At 43.4% G+C, this 20,158-nt stretch overlaps 1 protein-coding gene across 1 annotated transcript in view; it reads right to left on the reverse strand.

Annotated features, from left to right (window-relative positions):
• Window positions 1-20,158, reverse strand: part of TTC28 (tetratricopeptide repeat domain 28) — a 228,949-nt gene that overhangs the window by 81,917 nt on the left and 126,874 nt on the right. Inside the window, exons 4-6 of the mRNA XM_026071549.1 lie at window positions 6,198-6,345; window positions 2,742-3,014; window positions 1,586-1,716 (exon numbers count right to left, since the gene is read on the reverse strand). Coding sequence (XP_025927334.1) covers window positions 1,586-1,716; window positions 2,742-3,014; window positions 6,198-6,345 — 552 coding nt within the window. The remainder of the gene's footprint in view (window positions 1-1,585; window positions 1,717-2,741; window positions 3,015-6,197; window positions 6,346-20,158) is intronic.

Consider the following 20,158-nt stretch of genomic DNA (forward strand, 5'->3'; position numbering starts at 1 on the left):
GAAATCCAAGTAGCTCAGCTTTCTTGCTAACCCGAGTAGTCATTTGTTGTCAATAACTGCTAATTATGTACCCAGATGTGTCATAACCTGAGAACTATCACAATTAGACTTTATTTTCTGGATTCCTCCCAGATTAACTGTTGGGATGTGTTTAGATCAAAGCCCTGCAGTCAGCGGGCACACCAAGACTTGCTGCCCTCATCAGTTCAGGCGCTCTGCACAGGCTGGGGCAGTCTCTCCAAATGCTGGAACAGCGAGCTCCCGCCATTCCCTCCTTCAACCCCTACCTAATTGTGGAGGAGAAAATCTGCTGCTTGGAGAAATCCCAGGGAGGAGGAGCAGTTACGTAGATTAAGATTCTTAACAAGAACAGGGACCCCTAATCAACAAGGCTATAAAAAATGATGGGTAACAGCTTCTCTGCTTAACCTGAATGGAAACAGGGAAATCAGGAGTGATTCAGGAGGTTTTCCAGATGGTCAAATAATCATGAAATTGTGTAGCAGATCCCTTCCCCAATCACAGTCCCTCTACAGCCTACTGAAAGATATATTTCTCAAAGGCTTACTTGATATTTAAATCATAAAACAACACTTTAGTAAAGCACTTAACTATTTTAAACGGATCTTTCAAGCAGTCATTGGTGAGAAACTCATTCCCCCAGTTTTGGGATCTCACAAAAACTTCATTTGCATTTACATGAATTCAAACCTGCCCTGCTCCCCCCCAGCCACTCACTCATCTGTCATGCAACCCACCAGCCCTCCACTTTCCCATTCAGATTACAGGGGAACCCACTGGAGAGTAACTTGCACTAAAATTACGATCCTGTCCTTAGAGTGAACTTTCAGTGGGAATCTCTTGGGTCATGCTCTTCAGTCCACACAGCATGCTTCTCTGGATTGGCAGAGAGCCCGGCATAACACTTCAAAAGCTGACCAGTAAATAGTCAAGGCAAAGCAGATTCAGACCAAACAACCTCTACACTTTACACAACAGTGTACTTTTAGGTTCGCATGGATTCTTCTTCTTTTCACTACCTTTTAAACACAGCTTATTTTATGGAGACTGTGAATGTCTGGGGCAGGGACTTGGCTCATTACTTGCCTGGAAAAGGCACAATATATGATATGCCCTAATACAGCTCCAATTAGCAACATCTACATCACAGGAAAAACTGGAGCTGATGACAGTCATGGATCAACTGCATAAGTTGTTGTATCTACACCTGCTCAGCAACAGCTTCTACCCTGAGATCCTAGAGTCTATGTGAAGTAGGCAAAATGGACAGGAAGGGAAGCAGAGGCATGAAGAGGTAGAATGACTTGCTCAAAGTAGATCAGAGGCAGGTGGAGGCCAGAACACAACCAAGTATCCTGTCACTTGTGCAAAAATACTGTATCTACTGATGCATACAAGTTCCGTAACAAAATGCAACTGGAAGGTTGGGAAGACAAATCATATAGCTTCCAAATACTCAGAATAACAACAGGGCAGACAGACAAGGCTTCTTGACATGTTCCCGTCTCTCTAGAAAACCACATGGCGCTGACTCCCAATCCAGTCTATTTAATAAGATTCCTACCTCTCTGTCCTTGAGTTTCATGGCGAGCACCAGCTGATGTCTGTGGTTAGTAAGGGCCTCCCGGTAATTTCCTTTGGAGAAGAATGCGGAGCCCAGATTTCCATGAGCTCGGCATTCTCCCGTCTGGTCACCTGAGTCACATACAAACAAAACAAAGATTAGCTAACAAAGGGATCACTGGAAGTGTCCAGCAGAAAAACTGGAACATGTTGTAGAAGCGATGCTCCAGAGTGAGGACCAGGATCAAGACAAACACTCAGCCTCATATTTAATACACAGCCAGAACTTTCCTTCTCTTCCCTGGCCTTCAAGATCTTCTAAAATAACCCTCAACCTTACTTTTAGAATTGTATTAATTTCTTCTTTGGCCTAACACCTGGCAGGCTCCCATTCTTCCATGTTTATTCTTTGTCTGACATTAGCAATTTGTTTGCGAGAATAAATGGATGGTCCAAGCTTAGAATAGCACAGAGAGCATGCTAGATTTTTCCAGAAAGCAGGTCTGCAGCACAACTCAGCTCAGACAAAGTATATCCACTACTGTTTTCAAGACAGTAGTCCCTATACTTTCAGCCAACTCTCCTAGCTATAGTCCTCAGTCACTATCTTCTCCACCTCTGCAAGCTTATGCCTTTCTGGCTCACACACGCTCTTCTCCTACAGCATCATGAAAGCTCCCAGAGCAGTGCAGGATATACTGTACGTATCAGAGGGATTTACCAATTTCTCTTGGTGAGCCATTGTCTTGCTCCTGATTTGTTCCTTCCCTGGCAACTGCTCGAGTAGCTCAGGTAGAGTCCCCCTTTCCATCTAATTCTTGAGAAAGCAGATGACTTCATTTAAGGTTTTGAGCCCAAATATCCACAGGGGATAAGACTAGTTCCCATATACATGACACCAGAGAATTAGAGGACCCTCTTAAAGGTTAGTTCATCTGTTGATCATCTGCCCTCTCATACAACAGGTAAACAACGCTGCACAAGCCTGTAGTTTGTGCATTTCAGAAATTCTAGATTTGCTTTAGCAGCTTGTGAAATGCCACAGAAACCTGAGTATTATAGAAAGATGCTGCCCTTCATTTATGCTACTGACACAACTATTAATGTGTTCCATCTATACCAATCCAGCACTTAAGTGAGTGAAATGAGAACTCTACCTAAAGTCTTGGCTACGTCCAAGTCCTGCTGCATGTATCCGGTACTTTTCTCCGTATTCCCCAGGGACCAGTAAGCACTGCTCAGTGCAGAGAACACCGATCCCCTCAGCTTCAGGCTGCAAGTGCCGATCTTCAGGGCAGCTTCTAGCACAACCACAGAGGCACCGTGATGACCTGCAGTCAGAAGTTCCTGGCCTATCACAGACACCACAACAAAGGGGCTCTTGTCCAGCTTCATCTTCTGCAATTGTTGATAGGTTGGCTCCAGGGACTCTAAAATACAAAAAGGAAGGCATAATTACTCAATAAACTATATTATTTACATCTAGAAAACAGCTTAACACCTCACTTTCATTTTTGGTAATGAAATGACACGTGTGAGTTAAGAGTCAGACAGCCTAAGTCAAACCAAGGTTTACTATGGTAAYTCAGGACTCAAACACATCCTCTAATATCCAGCACAAGCACATCAGGACAGGACAGATAACAAGCAAGTTGACGTTTTGCTTGTAGCAAGGACTTCAGGAAGACAACACAAAAATACAGAGCAGTCCTCTACTGAGCTCTGAAGAGTGGCCTAATGACAGAAGGAATACAGAAAACACCTGTAGGGTTTTGCAGGAAATTGAGTATGTGCCATCACCGGTGTATGAGAGCACTGCATTCTCTGCTCCTTCAGCACAAGCTTTTGGCTGAATGTCTTTGAAACACCTGTACTTGTTCAGGTATCGCAGTACACAATGTGCGCCAAGAGAGAAGACAAAAACTACAGGAAAGAACCTCTTCAAACCACAGTCTTCTCTGCTCTCATAAACAGGGTGGAGCTGCAGAAGCTCCTGCAAAGCAGTGAAACTGAACCTGCTGGACTAGTTAGAATTGGTCTAATTATTTTATCATTCATATTAACGCTTGGCTGCATGTTTCAGTAAGGACAACAATATAACAGGACTCCAAAATTTGCTGCACTTCATCCTACCATGCTGGGTTAAAATGTAATTTTCAAAATTTACTGAGTCACATTTCTTGATTAGATTGCTCTCGCCCGAATCAACATTACCACAGCAACCTCAGACAGCCATTTGCTCTCCATTTTCATCATTTTTGCCTCTCTACAACCACTACGCGTACAAACAATGACAAAAGAGGATTTTAATGCTTCCCTGAAGAAGCAAACGATGTATGTGACRTCAGTTAGTGACAACCGGTTAGATACTGGGATTAAAGAGAGACGTAAGACAGAAACTGTTGCTTTAACGTGCCACCAGGACACAAACCTGATTATTGCCGATAGAGCACAACTTAACAGGCACGACACTGCAAGAACAGGTACAAATTCAGTCCCTGTCTTAGGAGTTTACAATCCTAATTAGGTAATGCAGGCAAAAATGGGGAGAGAGGGATACAGAGGAGGAGAAAGGATGAAAAAGGAAAACACAAACAAGGAGCTCCTGGTAGCCCTACATCCCAGTAGGAAAGGGAGAACCAGCAAGGCAGTGGAAGCCATGGAGCTCGTTACTGCTCTCATACGATGGTAAGGGAAGAGACATAGCCACAATCAGGCAAAGAGACAGCAACAGTGATTCAGTTACTGTGGAACAGGTTTTCGGCTTCATCTATACATAAAGCAGATCTGTGCTCCCTGAATCCCTCAGTGTCTGCATCGAACAATCTTTAGCACACCACTAACACTTACAACCCTTTTGCCTTTCCAGCTGTTCTTCCTTCTCTGAAGGCAAGCATCTCGGACACCACCACTCACATGAGTCTGTCTACAGCTTACCCCAATTTTAAACCCCTGATGGCTGCCCTCAACTCAGCCAGCACCCTGCACCTCTGAGACACACTGCACACTATATAATCAATGCCTCTTGGTTCGATCAAATTACAGGGGGCTGGTCTTACACCACAGATACTATTTGGACAGATCTTTTATGCCTCTCCTAGACAGCAAACCCAAGGAAAGGGGGCCAGAACGACAGGTGGTAGCTATTTAAGAGCTTATAGCGTGCCTGGTGGAACCAAGAGCCTTGAACAGGGTATCATTACACTAGTACAGCACAGTAGTACAGTATATACATCCACTCAGCATAATAACTAATGCTTCATAAGCAAAGCTAATCTAAAATCTATCAAATCTATCAGTGGGAGGATAACAACAGGAAAGCAGCTAAACTGAGAAGCACAGCAAGGAGCAACAGTATAGCTATACAGCTGCAATATGACAGGGCAATGAGGTCATCCAGTCTGATTTTGGGATGCTTACACAGAAGTGCCACATCACCAAAAGAACTGGCCCCAGATGAGAAATGGCAGCACGTTTTCCAAATTCAGAAGCAACTAAAACCTTGCCAGTGTACAGCAAGAGCTATCCTATGAGAGAAGCTAGCAGCTTGTACCAAATGCATTCAGCAGATCTAGTCTCACTTATAAAAACAAATTACTGAAAGACAGCAAACAGTGAGCCTGGTATCACATCTAAACCTGCATTCTAAGCAGCAGCCACAGTGCCTCTAGGTACAAAATGAAATTATCTTCACAAGGCAACTGCTATACAGGAAAGAAACCTCCAGACAAATTCATTTTAAAGGGTGAAAAAAAAACACTGTAAAGAGAGAAACACTGATGGGGATATTTTTTCATTTCAGCGCTGCTTGGTCACTGAGCCCTGCAGTCCCCAGCAGTACCTGCAGAGGATGAGAACTGCCGTGCTCCTCCTGGGAAACACCATTAGGGAACTGCAACAAAGAGCTTGCAGAAAAAACGCATTAGAAACATGCAAAGAGACTACCTCATTCCTCTAGGGAAAACATCCCTGCCCCTGGAAATGGGACATTACAAAAGAAAGGCAAAATGTGGTACAGCTAATACTACCTCAAGCTCCACATGATTTTAATACTGTTCCTGAATAAAAGTGAAATAGCAGAACAGCCTTCTGCCTTTTCTGGAATGTTGTGTTTTGAAAGACATGAACACCACGGAAAAATTGCTGAAGAGTTCTGTTGGGCAAACATTGGTACTGAGCATTTAAGACTCCCTTTTGCCAATACCCAAGCACCAGAGCGTTAGGGGAAAACGTTCAAAGTAATAATAAAGCCAGGGCCACTGCAGTACACCTCTCTTCATCCGCATGATATTAGACAAAAGAGCAAGGATTTCATAGGAATTGCTACACAGCATCAGCTGGATTCAGCTCCAGTGTCTCTGGAGTTGGGTATTACCATCTCACTGTCCCACTGCATCAGAGGAATATTATCCTCTTCCTCCTACCACTTTGAGGTCTTTTCTTAGCACCTGCCAACTCCGCAGAAAAGTCAAATCCTGAAATCTTTCCTTGCATGCTTCCAGATCCTCTCCCCCTCAGATGCTGGCTCAGAGTCGCACATGGACTGAAACTACTTCCTCTTTGAGTGCCTCAGCTGCAGACCACTATCCTTCAGAAAATCTCCTGGTGCTTACCTCTCATGGGAGATTTCATGGCGGCCTCGACCATGCCAACCAGAAGCTGAAGACTCTTGGGATCTTGAGCCAGCCCTGAGGCAAACGCTGCCAGTGCATCTGCATGACGTCCAAGATACTGAAGGGCCACACCCTGTCGGAAGTATGCCTGAAAAACCAAAAGGAAGAAGCGTCAATTACTGAATTGATACAAGTCACAAATATCAAATCTGCCTGAGCAGTGACCTCATGCTGGTGGACACCAGGCTACAGAAGCACATTCTGGTTTCTTTGGTTACTCTGGCCACAGTCAGAAAAATCCAGCATTGCAGTTTGGTTTGTGACTGCCCACCCAGTCACTTCTCCCCATGATGTGATAGCTTTCTCAACCCTGGCAATGCCTTTAAACTGTGCTGGAGACCAAAGATGATAATAGACACTTAGATAAAGCTTTTCCCTTGGACTCGGCAAATTACTTGTTCTTATCTACTTATAACCAAATACTTATTCTACTGAGGGCTCCGTTTCTACTCTCTTGGTTCACACAGCGTACAAGGAACGTGCTTCCTTTCTCCTCAGTTCTTGCCAACGAGCCCAATAAAAACGTTGTACTAGTAGAGACCAAAATATATCGAAGGCTCAAGTTGCAATGAAACACTGCAAAGTTCCAGACAGGAGCTGATTCCTCCTCCTCCACACGCCCCCCTCAGTCAGACACTGCCCAGCGCTGTCCCACTTGCTGCGTGGGCAAACATCCTGTTTGTCCATAACCCATCTTGCACCTGTATTGCCCCAGCAAGTCAGGACTCGCACTAACAGTAACACGCGAACTCGTTCTGTTTCAGTTACAGAATCATTCCTGAACCAGGATGCCCGATTCAGAATGCTGAAAGTTGCTTTGCTAGAGAAAAGAGAGTGTCCTGTGTACACAAAGCAAGGCAGAGCCATCAAGAGATGGTATTTCTTATTACGTGTTTAAGATGGCACTTCTTATTGGTTTTATTATGAATGAACTGAGAATTAAAGAAACAGATAATATATCAGCCAGAGAGCCAAGCAAACAGATCTGCAGTACTGTAAAGCTGCAATATTGTACTGAAATCATTATCTAAGAACTCAGTCAGTGACCAGGGACTAGGCAATCCAGTAATCCAAGCCAGGGAGCGTGTGAAGCAAGGCAGGAAAAGTTCTCGGAGGAATGTTTTGATGGAACTGGAGAAAAACAGGAAGAGCATCAGGGTGAGCTAAAGGGCATGTAACAGGGAGCAAGAGCTAGACGTGCAGGGAACAGCGTGGAGAACGCAGCAAGTCAGAACAGAGACTAGGGAGAAAATGAGACTGCAGAAAGAAGAACAAGGAGAAGAAGCTGGAAACCAGCAAAAGGAATGACACAGACGGGCATAGGTCTAGACATGCTAAATACGATGGGCTGGAAAGTACAATGAGCAACGGCAGTTACAGCAGCCAGGCAGAAGAACTGAAATGTGATCAAAGGTGTGAGCCAGACTAAGAACTACTAATGAAAAAGCCAATCCAACCACACTGGAAGCACCAGTGTATATATATGCACTTGCTTAGACTGAGCCTAGACACTCATAATTTTGAACATGTTTAAAACAGTGTTTTTCCTTACTTCTTCCTTTCCAAGGGAACCATCCATGGGAGTATGTAATATCCTCAAAATAACTCTTATCTCTTGTCACCATGTATTTCCATTCCTACATCAGCAATGACATCAACATGCAGAAGCAAAGAGTTCCCAAAGAGCATCTGCATTTCCCTAAGCTGGGATACCAAGACCCTACACAAAGCAAGAAGTGCAGAAACATTTTCTGCTCATAGGTGAAGCAATGGCAAAGCCTCTCACCCAAAGGATATCTAAAACTCGCTGGAGAGCTACTGGGTAATAGACCACAGAAACTACCATCCATTTGTAGAAATTGTGTCTAGACACTGACTCTGTTATAAAAAGCACTCAAATCCTTGAGAAGCATCTTTGATATTCATTATTCATGTTTTATCTTCATGTCCAGCTAATACTCTTCTGATGCAAACTTTGCTGCACTTTGGTTCACTCAAAGCTATTTCAATAATGCAAATAAAGCTGCCACAACAAAAGAAAAAGCTTTCTTTGTAATTCTCTAAAAGTGCTTCAGGAACATAATACTGCTCCTTTAGATCTGTCCCTAGTATTGCATTCATGGATAAGACCTCATCATTGTTTCTCTCCATCTGTACTAAAAAATTAAACCTGTGTTCAAATACATTAAGTACACAAAGTGCGGAAGTCTTTCTTCCTTAAAGAGGATAAATCTGCAGTTAATATCCAAAATAGTTTTTCACTAGAGCTTTCAGACATTTTCAAAATCCAACCCAGAGAGGCAGAGATTAAGGAAAATCAGAAATGACATGAGAAATTTATAGACATGAATATTTAATCTCTTTTCTATTAGCAAGCGTTGATTGTAGAACAATTTTTAATGAATTCAATGGAAAGAAAATTCTTTTCATTAACCTTTAGCTTAAATGTGTTCTTATTGAACCAAACAAGGTACTGTACTGGAAACTCAGCTCAATGTTAATTAGATTACTAGCATGATGCTTTAAATCAAAGAAAATACAAAGAACTAGCAACGTGCAGTGGCCACCAGCATGTGTTCTCCAAGCAGTGACCGTGTTGTCACCTAAATCATGGTGCCCATTTTTAAGTTATTTTTTTCCAGAATTCTCATTTAATTGCCTCCTCTACCGCTTGATGACAGAGGCAGTCTGACACAGCAGTCAAGATGATGTTGCGCTTGAAAGCCATGTCTCTGATGGGGACCTTTCAGGCCAACAAGGCTGTTTCACAAACCCAGGACAAACACGCCTGCCTGATTCGATTATCAAGGATGAAGGCACAAACACGCAGCAGCCAGCAAGGGAACTTTATATTGCGTGTAGCCATAGCTAACACCCCATGCTTTATAGGACGGTTTCCTTTATAGGACAGGTTCTGCCTGTCATCTCTTCTCTCAAAACGCATACTACCAGGACAGACTGTGCATTAGGGAACATTTTGCTTCCTGACCATTGCAGAAAGTCAGCTCAGCCCAGAAACCTAAAATCCAGGTGTATACAGGGTTTTAATGAAAAGACAGAAGGGAGATGGATGCTACAGGCAATGCAGACAAACTTCCCACAGTCCACAGAAAACAGGGATTAATATAGTTGGTGTTTCCAAGGTTGAGAAAGGATCATTTAGTGCAATTCTGTCTAACCTCCCATCCTATACACAAAGGCTGTAGAAGAAGAAATAACATACTATTCAACTACAGGTACGGCAACAACTAACTTTCGTATGTCCCATGAAGAAAAATGACTCCTGTGAGGAAAATGGAGAAAAAGCAAGCTAAATGAGGCACATGTGGAGCCCCTCTCCTGCTGCCAGCTGTCGTACAGAAATCCAAATGAGCAGCTTTCTCAGCAGCGGGGGGAGAAAAAAAAAATAAAAATAGGTGCAATATCACAAAAGAAAAACCAGCCTGGCCGCAGGGTTTCAGAGCACTTTCAGAGCACAGAGAAGCAGYGTGCCTGTTTGGCTCGCCGTTACTCCCTTCTCAAGAACTGCACTGTCTTCACAGCAATGGGGGGGCATCTGCCTCGCAGGGACGTACCGGCTGCTGCAACAGGGAGACCGATCTCCCGGTAACTGCCCTTCCACTCGGTTATTTGTATTTACGAAGCACTAAGCACACCTCACAGYGTGGAGAAAACAGTCCTCCTCCCCAGAGCTCTGCAGAAGGAAACAAGTCGGGAAGGAGACGTACAAGCAAGAGCCTGCAATTCAGTACCATACCTTCTCCACGGGATCCTGCTTTGTCCTGCCTGGAAAGAGCTTTTTTCCCCTCCCCACATCCATTCCTGGATCCATTCCTCTCTTGGAAGCTGCTTAATTTGAATACAAACACAGGGTTTTCTTTTGGGTTCTGAATGCTATTAATATCAATTGAAGGAAGATTTTGGCCAATTTTTCTCCTGCAAAAACCCCTCTGTCCCTTCCTCCCCCAGTTGCAAGCTTTTACAGAACACTCTCCAAACATTGTGGTCTCTGGAGCCCTTTAACAAAATACAAAAAGAGCATTCTAGCCTATTTTCTCTCCAAAGAGGCATTCACAAGTTATTTTTGCACTGGAACGAAGACACCATATTGAGGGAAAAAGCTGCGAACAGGAAATGGGGAGAATCACCCTTTGGAAGAGGAAAGGAAAAGGAAAGGCAGGGAGGCAGCAACGGCAGCTGAGAAAATGAGACAAGGAACTGTTTTCCAATCCCGACGCGGACAGAATCCGCCCACATCTCAGTAACTTTACATTTTTAATCACATTAGATGAAGATCAGAAAAGTACTCACTCTACAACAAAAATGACATCAATTTACTAGTGATCCCAGGTAAGAAAAAACCTATTGATTCCTTTTAAGAAGATTAAAACAGCAAGAGAATGATGTGTTGCTGAAGACAGGAGAAAGGAACAGCAGGTGTTTTCTAACCTGTGGCTCTTTTTATCCTCAAAGACTGGAACAATCCTGTTCATTTTTCAAATCTCTGCATAATACTTTCTAGGAACACAAACACTGCAGTATTAGAAAAAACCTCACACATTTTTATTGTAGTTTCTTTATTTGAGAGAAGATAGCATCACACCCCATCCACTCCCCAAAGCTAGAAGACCTTTGGGAAGCTGGATACGTGCTAATCTCAGTCCAAGAAACACTCTCATTCAGTTCCAGATCCAACCTGCAATGGAAGGATTTGAATTCCCTTGAAAAAAATTGCAACTTTATTATTAAATGCTGACACCCAGTTCTTTTGTGGACTATGCTATGCTTCAGCATTAAATTCAATAGGCTAATCGTATACAATTTTATTAATTTTCTGTCTTACATCTCAATTGCACTGATTGAGCCTTTATTTCCTCTTGAAATCATGGGTCAAGGTAAATAAGAACATTTCATCTGTTCCCTATGCATACTTCTATCTTACTTTCTCATATTTATGTTCTCTCAAAAACAATCAGTTCCAAGTTTTCATTCTTTTGACAGATTTTTTTGAGCTCTAATCAGTTTTGTTTCTCATCTCTACCTCTGCCCTTTACCATATACTTTTTTGAGCAGGGTTGGATTTGGCCTCATGCCTGTACACAGATCCCTAGAGGCAGTACTAATCCTTAATAACAGCAACACAATATTAGAGTTTCACCTTACAAAAGGACTTTTCAATCCGCCATAAACACACTAATGAATCAAGTTCCCCTTCCCTTTATATCTCCTTGCAACGATGAGTAAAGTTGCAGGTGAGAGCACTGAGGCAAACAGATGTGAAGTTCAGGGTTTCCATTTGTATCCAGGGACAGTTTTCAAGGAGAAAGAGCCAATTAAAGGATAATCGTACACGGACTTCAAGACATGTAAGCTCCGCACCAGCCCCGACTTCCCCAAAGAGCTTCCTTTGGTTTCAAATTATGCAACTGTCATCTTAACTAACTGGACCAATCAGGGCAGAAAAACTTTGTCCATTTTCTCCGTTAGGAAAAAAACCCTTATTTAAAGACTGCAGATAACTCCTCTGCACCTTGCTGACGGATGCACTGAGGGATTCTCCCCTCTCCTCCTCCCCTCGCACTCCCTTAGCCAGGAGCTAATGACGACTTTAGGAAGGGATCTCTGTTCTCCCAACAATTTACACTTACTACACTACTACCCCCCTCCATTCAGCAATGCTTCAAGCCTCCTGGTCAGCACCTGCCCTGGGGAGGGAGAGGAGCTTTCCCTTGCCAGTGCGAATGCACTGTGCCAGTGCATTCCTGGAGTACCCCGACTGCCGATTTTGTAAGGAAACCGCCATGAAAGAGGGTAAACGAACACTGCTTTATGAGCAGCTTCACAGAGCTCAGCTTCTGATATATAGCTGCAGAACATAAAAATTTAAAATCAGGAAATATATACAGAAGTCTCAGCCTAGCTAAAACTATCTATACAATATGACTACCAAGATTTAACTTAACCATATGAAAACAAATATAGTTTCTGAGTAAACACATATTTGAATGCATAAATCAGGACAAAGAGATCACTATATGCAAAATAATGGCAAGTTATTACAGAACACAAGAATTACCTGAAATTACAGATCAATGCTTCAGTTTGTAAAGTAGCTGATGATTGCTCCAGCACTCAGAACACTTCTAGACTCTCACTTTTCCAGAATGAGAAATTACAGGTTTTCAAACTTCTTTCAACAGCTGTATTATATTTGAATATCCAGGACTGACTATTCAAAGCTTCTGCATGTTTGCAAAGAGTTCTGCAAGTATGCAAGTTAAAAAATTACTCTGAACAAATAACCTCTTAATTCTCTCTTTTCTTAGGGACCTGCTGCATTGCGCCAGTGGAAGCCAAATATTTCACACTAAACTAAGATGGAGGCAAGACAGTAACTTGCTGGGAGCACTGATCATTTCTAGAAATAGTAGTTTACATATGTAGGCTCAGAAGATGCACTATATACATGCAATTTGTCCGCACTGCAGTTCTTGTGAAGATTGAAATTGTATTCCCCAGGTCTCAGGTTGATCCCCTTAATATTCAAACAAATGGTGCTGACTCTTCTCCAAAATGTCCTGAGCACCAGATGTGGCAGCACACGCAACAGCTGGGGAGTGTCTGGCCTCGCAGGTCCTGCGGTCTGATCAAAGCCTCCATCAGCACATGCGTGCAGCCGCGTGCCACGACAGCCCGATAAAGTTAACTCAGGGTAATAATTACTCACAGAGCATTTTAGGCAGTTCTGGATCACCCATGCCACAGATGCAACTCTGCCCTTGCCAAGTCTCTGAGTTCAGGTGCGGAGCTACTTTAACGTGGATGCGCGCCCAGGCTGGCTCAAAGGCAGCCCGGAGGCAGACACAAGGCGGCGGTTCCCCTTTGCAGGCTCCTGCTTCTGGGACGATGTGGCGGCGTGCAGAACTTTTTTTGAAAAGGGACAGCAAATCCCTGGCCAGCCAAGAAATTGGTGTGAGCTAATTGGCCAAGAGCTAGCAAAAAGAGTAGGTAACAGTCACCGTTTCCTTGCTTTCCACCGGCAGCATTCACAGGAGTTCACATTTACTCAAATGCCAACTTTGACAAAACATTAGGACTGATGTTTCAGCATTTCCCTACATCTTTTAATTGGCCAAAGAATTAAAAAAAAAAAAAAAAAAAAACTATGAAAGGACTGAGAGCAACCTCATAAACCTTAGTTCCTCAAAAATATAGGCTTAAAACTAAACACACAAATTTAAGAATCACATTTCCCAAGTCCTATGGACAGAGCGCAGCAATTCTGTTATTTGGAAAGCCTTGAGATTTGTTTCATCTAAAGCAAACAATCTGGATAAACAACAAAGCAGCAGAACTGATGACTACAAACATACCTTCACCAAGAACAAAGTGAGGCCCAGTAACTGCAAACACTCTGCCATCTTCATACTACCTTAGGAGATTATAGCATTGTTAAGTGCTTGTTTTAGATCTGAATACAGACAGATAGCAAAATATACATTAACAGGCATAAAAACCAACTGGGCATTGGGATTGCAATATATACATGACACGTTCCTTCTTGGTTGATCTATGTTAACACACGGTGTTTAGCTTTCACATTTATACAGTCAGTAAAGAGAATAAGGAAGATGTTCTTTACATTACAAAGTTAAAATTTTCTTTTCTTCCTCTATCTCCCACTGGCGAAGCAGGGTCTAAGYAAGCAGATCATTGCATTAATCTGGGAAAGCTTTAACATTTGTAGCTGTTCCCCTGAACTGGTCTATATTCCAGCACTAAAACTATCCATTCACTGTATTACAGAAAGATAAAAACAAACCTAAACAGTTCTCACCGTACCCATCTTTCTGGCATACCTGTAAGGATAATCTGGACTGAAATTTTGCATTAGACAAATCTCTTTCAATGGGAATTATTTACTCCTCTCCTTGTGTTAGCGATCAAATATATGCTCACCTATTCCTAACCCCAGATTCACTAGCATACCACTGACTAGAGCAGCGTCACCCAATCCTCCAGGCACAACCTACTGGTCCTAACATGGCGCATCTACTGACGGTTCCACTTCCAATCTCAGGAGTGAGAAGTGAGGGCCGGGATAAGGCATTACCAGCAGGAGCCTTTTGGAAGGGAAGAGGATTAAAGGTAAACAATAGCTTTACCAAAGAGCCGATTTTATCAAGTCACTGATCTCTATGTGGGAGAGGCTGTTAGTGAGTAATCCCACACAGCCATGCACTTTTTGTTTCAGGAAATCAGACCATACTGCAGTCTCATGCACTCAGTCATTTGCAGTCCACTGGGCAACTAACGTCACTTCAGTCAATTTACAGATTTCATATAGCCAAGCAGGGATGGCCTGGGAAGGAGGACAGGGAACAATTAGTGCTATTTATCCATAATATCATCAAAAGCACAGCTGATATTCTGGAAACAAAAATAAATCATCCTCACTATTCAACTTGCAAAATACGTTTGGCACTTGTGACTTCAAAGCCGTGCAGAAAACTGTCCCACAACAGAGGCTGTTCAGATAGCAAATCCAACCTGAAGTTGCATTATTCCCAAAACAGGACCCATCCACAAGGTGACAGTCCTCCCCCCTACATTTTTTCAGAGATTCCTTTTTACCCCATGCTTTTCAGGATGGTTCGAAGCCTTCACCTCTCATTCCACTGCAGGCATTGTTTCCATCAGTCTCTCACTCTTTTTAATTTCCTTCAGATATTTTGCACGGAAATATTTCTTGAACAAGAAGCAACTTTCCTGGTAGAGGCAAATTTGCATCTTCTAATACAGGTCTGAGCCACAGCCTTAAATCTGTTAATATGTTAATGAACTTGTAATTATCAAATAACAGTATTGTTCTATTCAAAGCCCCAAATCTACCAAATGATTTAAAATGGCTACATGCTCATTAAGAAGGAAATCTAATCCAAAAATCACAACACTCTCGTTTGTCAGTTACTATGCTGACTACAGCTAAACTGTGTTTCTACTGGACACCAAGGAAAACAGCAGAACTGATGGATGCATTTTTAAAAGAGCATTTGTAGTATAAATACACATACCCATTTCAATAGTTTAAAGCTGCATCAGTATCCCATTGTCTACAGTTTTGTGCTAATTTTTCCCAGTCTGATATAACCTGAAATGACAGGGTAAGTATATGAGAATGACAGACGAGATCTCTAGAACACAGTAAACTTTTTCCGGATTTATCAAATACACCCTCCAGTTATGACACAATGAAACACAAGAAGCCCAATGCAAACATCAAGCTCATGCCTGCTGTTCTGTATCAATGCAGGTTAACTAAAACACGTCATATTTTCATGGCAAGAATATAGTTCTTAGAGCTTTTTCTACCCTCAGCTGAAATTCAGAAAAATCACACGAACAAGAAAAGAATGCGAAAGACGACCTGCGGCTCCTGGTGGGCTGCTCCAGGTCTACGGAGGAGGCTGACAGCTGGGCTGGGACTGAGTTTAAGCGTCCGCCCTGCCAGGCATCACCGCTCTCTGCAATTCCAGGCACAAGTCCTACTTGTTTTGCTCAATTTATTGATCACCGTAGTTTCTATACAGGATAGTATTTTTCATCTGCCTTTATTACAGTCCATGTAAAGCACGAGGAGAATTTCTATCCCGTTCTGCTAGGAGTTGCCATGGGGCCAGATGCTGCAGTGCCCAGACAATGTAAATATAAGTGTGCTCGTTAGCTTTTTGATCCTCTTTGTCAAGCTGTGTAAGATCCCATCTAAATAACTGTCTAGAACATGAATTTTAGATTTTCATGTGCAATCAAACAGGATTAGAATGCAAATGCAATCATTCAAATGACTGCTATTAACAAGGGATCTGAAATTATTTTCATCAACTCTTCTGATATTGATATGGATGAACTGTTTTAGGCAGAACAGTTGTAGCTGGTTTGTAATACAAACACATACAATAAAGATAAAATTACAATACAAAGAAACAACATTTACATAAATGAATGGGATTTCTTGTCTTTCCTCTATGTTTCCCGAGATTCTGCCATATGAAAGCAAGTCCAATAAGGAAAGTCAGAGAAAATCTGGTATTTTTCTTCCCAGATAAATATCAAAATATATGTTAATTTTTTGGACCAGCAACCTAAGCTTCTACAGCAAATATTCATGCTGTACCGGTACCTGTAGTAGGTTCTGGTACAACTCTTTGTGCTCATACCCATTTCCCTGTAGAATCCATGGCAATAAATCATGCATATCCTCAGCGTGTGCTATATGCAACGCTCGCGAGAGCTGGGAAGAACAAGCTGCAGGAGCTCAGTCCTTACCATGGTCTCGTGTATGTCTGAAGCATGAGCTCATGCTCCTGGAATAAAATTTAGTATCAGGGCACAAATGCTTTTCTAACAGTAGTCCATATTATATTTTTTACCGGACAAGATGGTGTATTCTTTATAATTATTTTAAAATAGTTAGAATTGGAGGATTAATTGGCATGTAGAAGTCCTCTGAAAGTATCCTGTCACCCGGCTGCTTTAGGACACATTGAGACAAGCAGGCAGAAAACAAGAGCCCCGACTCTCTCTGGAGGAGCCCAYCCCCTCTGAAGGGCATCAGGGACGAAAGACAGCGTGTACGACAGCTAACCCTCCTAGAGCATCCAGCGGGACATCCTGCTGGCAGCGAGCGGCCCGCAGGAGTGTGGTGAGCAAGCGCCGCGCGTTAGGGCTCTGCCTCTGCCACGGGCCAGGCGTCCACGTGCCCACGCGGCGTGGGGCAGGGCCGCACTGAGCAGCCCCACGTGGGGACCCCGCAGACCCTCCGCCTGCCCCACGTGGGGACCCCGCGGCCGGTCCCGCGACGCCGCACAGCCCCTTCCGCGCCGCCGCACCAGGATTCACGTGGTAATTTTGTCACCAAAGTCACACTCAGAGGGCGGCTCACTTGTGTAATGAATTGCTGGCCAGTTTGTAACTGGATAATAGAGACAGAAGAACGAAACTGGAACAGTATCAGAAGAACTCGGAGCAGTAAATAATTGTCAAACAAACATGGAAAACTTGAAAAAAAAATGCCTCAGTCTTAGACAAAGACTTTCATTGCACACAAGGGAGGAAATTCAAAACACCTCTATATTCATGTCAGCTGCAGACCCTGGACAACCGGCTACCTGGACAGAAAGGGCAAATATAAGAAAAGCTTTTTCCACAACACTCCCTTGGTTTGTGGATCCAGAGATGATGCCAAAAATAGCATGAATAATCTATGATGCATTTAATTGCCCGGTCCTGCATCTGCAGAACGCTGGTACGTTAGATATTTCCATCAAACTGCGTGGGATGGTTCGGCGTCCATGAACCAGCTCCCTCGCAGCTTTCCACGCCAGCCGAGCCAGCATCTGATGAACACAACGTGTGCGACTAAAGAAAAGAACAAAAACACGCTAACAGCCACTACGGCTTCTTAAGGCCAAGCACCAGGTTGAATCTTTCCTCTCCCATTGTAACTGCTTTACAGCCAAATTTTAGAGAAAAGTACAGGACAAATCTCTGCTGTGGGATTTCAGGAATGTGGGGAGAGGGAAGAATGTGCTGTAATTTAGAACACATGCAGCACATGTATAAATACTGCTTGTAGGCCATACGAATCACACTCCTGCTTTCAAAGCTGGAGTTGCACCCTAGATAACAATTTTCCTTCACAGTCCAAACACTCAGCTGGCACCTGAACCACTAACATTAACTTACCCTAAAGAACGAGCAGTGATCTGACAAAATTATTGTCTCTGCAGCACAGCTTCTTTATATGTTACCCCTGTTTCCAAGTTATCTCTTACAGAAACTACACTACTTGGATAGTCCCCCATGTCCCACTTAGCCTGTACAGAAAAGCAGGATCTGGAGGGCAAAATATCATACTTTGTTTTATCCAAGGAGCATTTAATTATTCTTGGAAGTGTGCTTTCACAGTGGGAGACTGTGCAGAGATGGCTTTCCCGCCTGAATTAAATGTAGTCATCAGTAATGAAGAGTCAATCCTTTGCTTAGTTTGGTTAGCAGAAAAGTAGACAGCAGAGCTTTTCTCTTAGTTCAGTGCTGCTGTCTCACTCCTGCCTGCTCCAGGTCTGCTCTATAAACAAGCTGCAATCTAGATCCTCCTCTCTAGAGCGCATCTTTCACCTCTCAACTGCATCTTCCTAACCTCATCAGCTAAAACTACTAAGCCTTATTTAATAGGAAGAATTAGCCATGAGTGGAGAAAAGTGCTCTAGGTGACTAACAACCAGTCTGTTGATGCCAAAATACAGCACGAGGAAAGAACAATCGACCTGTTGTGTTTAAGGCTGAAAGGCGCAGAGACAAGTACAGCATCAACTGGAATTCCCAGACCAAAATCTAGGAGTCTGGACAGAAGAATAAATGACACTGCGATGGTTTCATCAGCGTTAATGAGGCTGTGCTTTCCAGAAGAGCAGCTCTACTAGGCAGCATTAACTGCAGCTAGGCGTCCTCCCGCTAGCGCGCGGCACCACGCGGTTACCGGCGCGCTCTGCAGCCGCGAACGGAGCCCGCAGCGCCTAGCTCCAGCGGCGCAGCGAAGCGGCAGGCCCGCGGGAAGACGCTGGCAAGAGCCTGAAGGCAAAGCCTCCTTTCAGCGTCACGGTACGCRGGTGCAAGACACCCTGCAGGCGAGTCTGCTTCCTATGGCAGAGCACCTAAAATACCAGAAGGGAGACAGATCTGTTACAATCCCTGTCACCCTTGTGACAGGGCAAAGGGGAGGGGGGGGGAAGACATTTCAACCACAAATTTGGGAAAAAGCCCAAATTAAATCATTAAAAATATGGGAGTGACTCAGTAACTTAAACTCTATTTTCTGAAATTACATCAGAACCCCAATTTTAGAGAGACCTAAGACATAAGTGTAGATACAAACATTGCAGGTTGAGGAAAAGCGTTGAACTGTAGTGTGTCTGGTTTCCATCGTAACCACGCGTGTACACCATTACTTGCTTAGCTGGAGCTACAATATCCCTCAATTAAAAAAAAAATTAAGATACCTTGCATTCACCACAAGCCTCAGAAGATGCAAACATTACCTATTATGGAACAGCAGAAAAGATATCATTAGCCCAGCTTAACCGTGGTGATTTACGAACTGGCCAGTAAGCGAAAACACCCCGCCTGGACAACGCATTGCAAAAACACATGAACAAGATCGGGGAGGGAGAAATAAAAACAAYAGGAAATGCTTATCAGAGTGCTTTCAGCTGATGTAACTGGCAAGCAGGGAATGACTTCTTTGGCAAACATACACAGGTGTAGTTGGGCATTTTCAGGTCACTTCATGCTATTTCTATTAAGGCGATATTTCCACTGAAATTGACATAAAAACTTTTAAGAGAGGTCCACTTTGGGGCACTGCACTCCAGAGCACACAGAGACCAACTGAAAAGGACCCTGGGGACAGTTACGAGAATAACCAGAGGACCTTTAATGAGTTGGCACTGTTCTGAAGAGGAGGAGGCTAATGGGAAACACCGTAAGAGTCAAACAAACAGACTGCTGCGAAGAGGAGAACATCACTTTCCTACCTTAGTAACAGACAGAACAGGAACTACTGCCTTTTACCTACTGCAACAAACACGTATGAAAAACTTTCTGAAGACCACGTTGCCCAGGGAACTATGGAGTCTCCATTATGGAAGAGCTAGAAAGCAAGGGAGACAAATGCCTGGCAGGACCAACGAGCCCACGATCCCTCTTTGGGGCAGAAGGATGAACTAGGAGTTCTTCTCTGGTCTTCCTTCAGGCAGGTCCCTTCTTGCTCTCAGGATACAGATGCCCTTGTCCTTCTAGTATCTTTCAGCTGCCACTCAGCCAGAAACTCCTCTCTTACCTTC

This window comes from Apteryx rowi, unplaced genomic scaffold, assembly GCF_003343035.1.
Source record: "Apteryx rowi isolate R43461 unplaced genomic scaffold, aptRow1 scaffold_328, whole genome shotgun sequence".
Classification (NCBI taxonomy): Eukaryota; Metazoa; Chordata; class Aves; order Apterygiformes; family Apterygidae; genus Apteryx; species Apteryx rowi.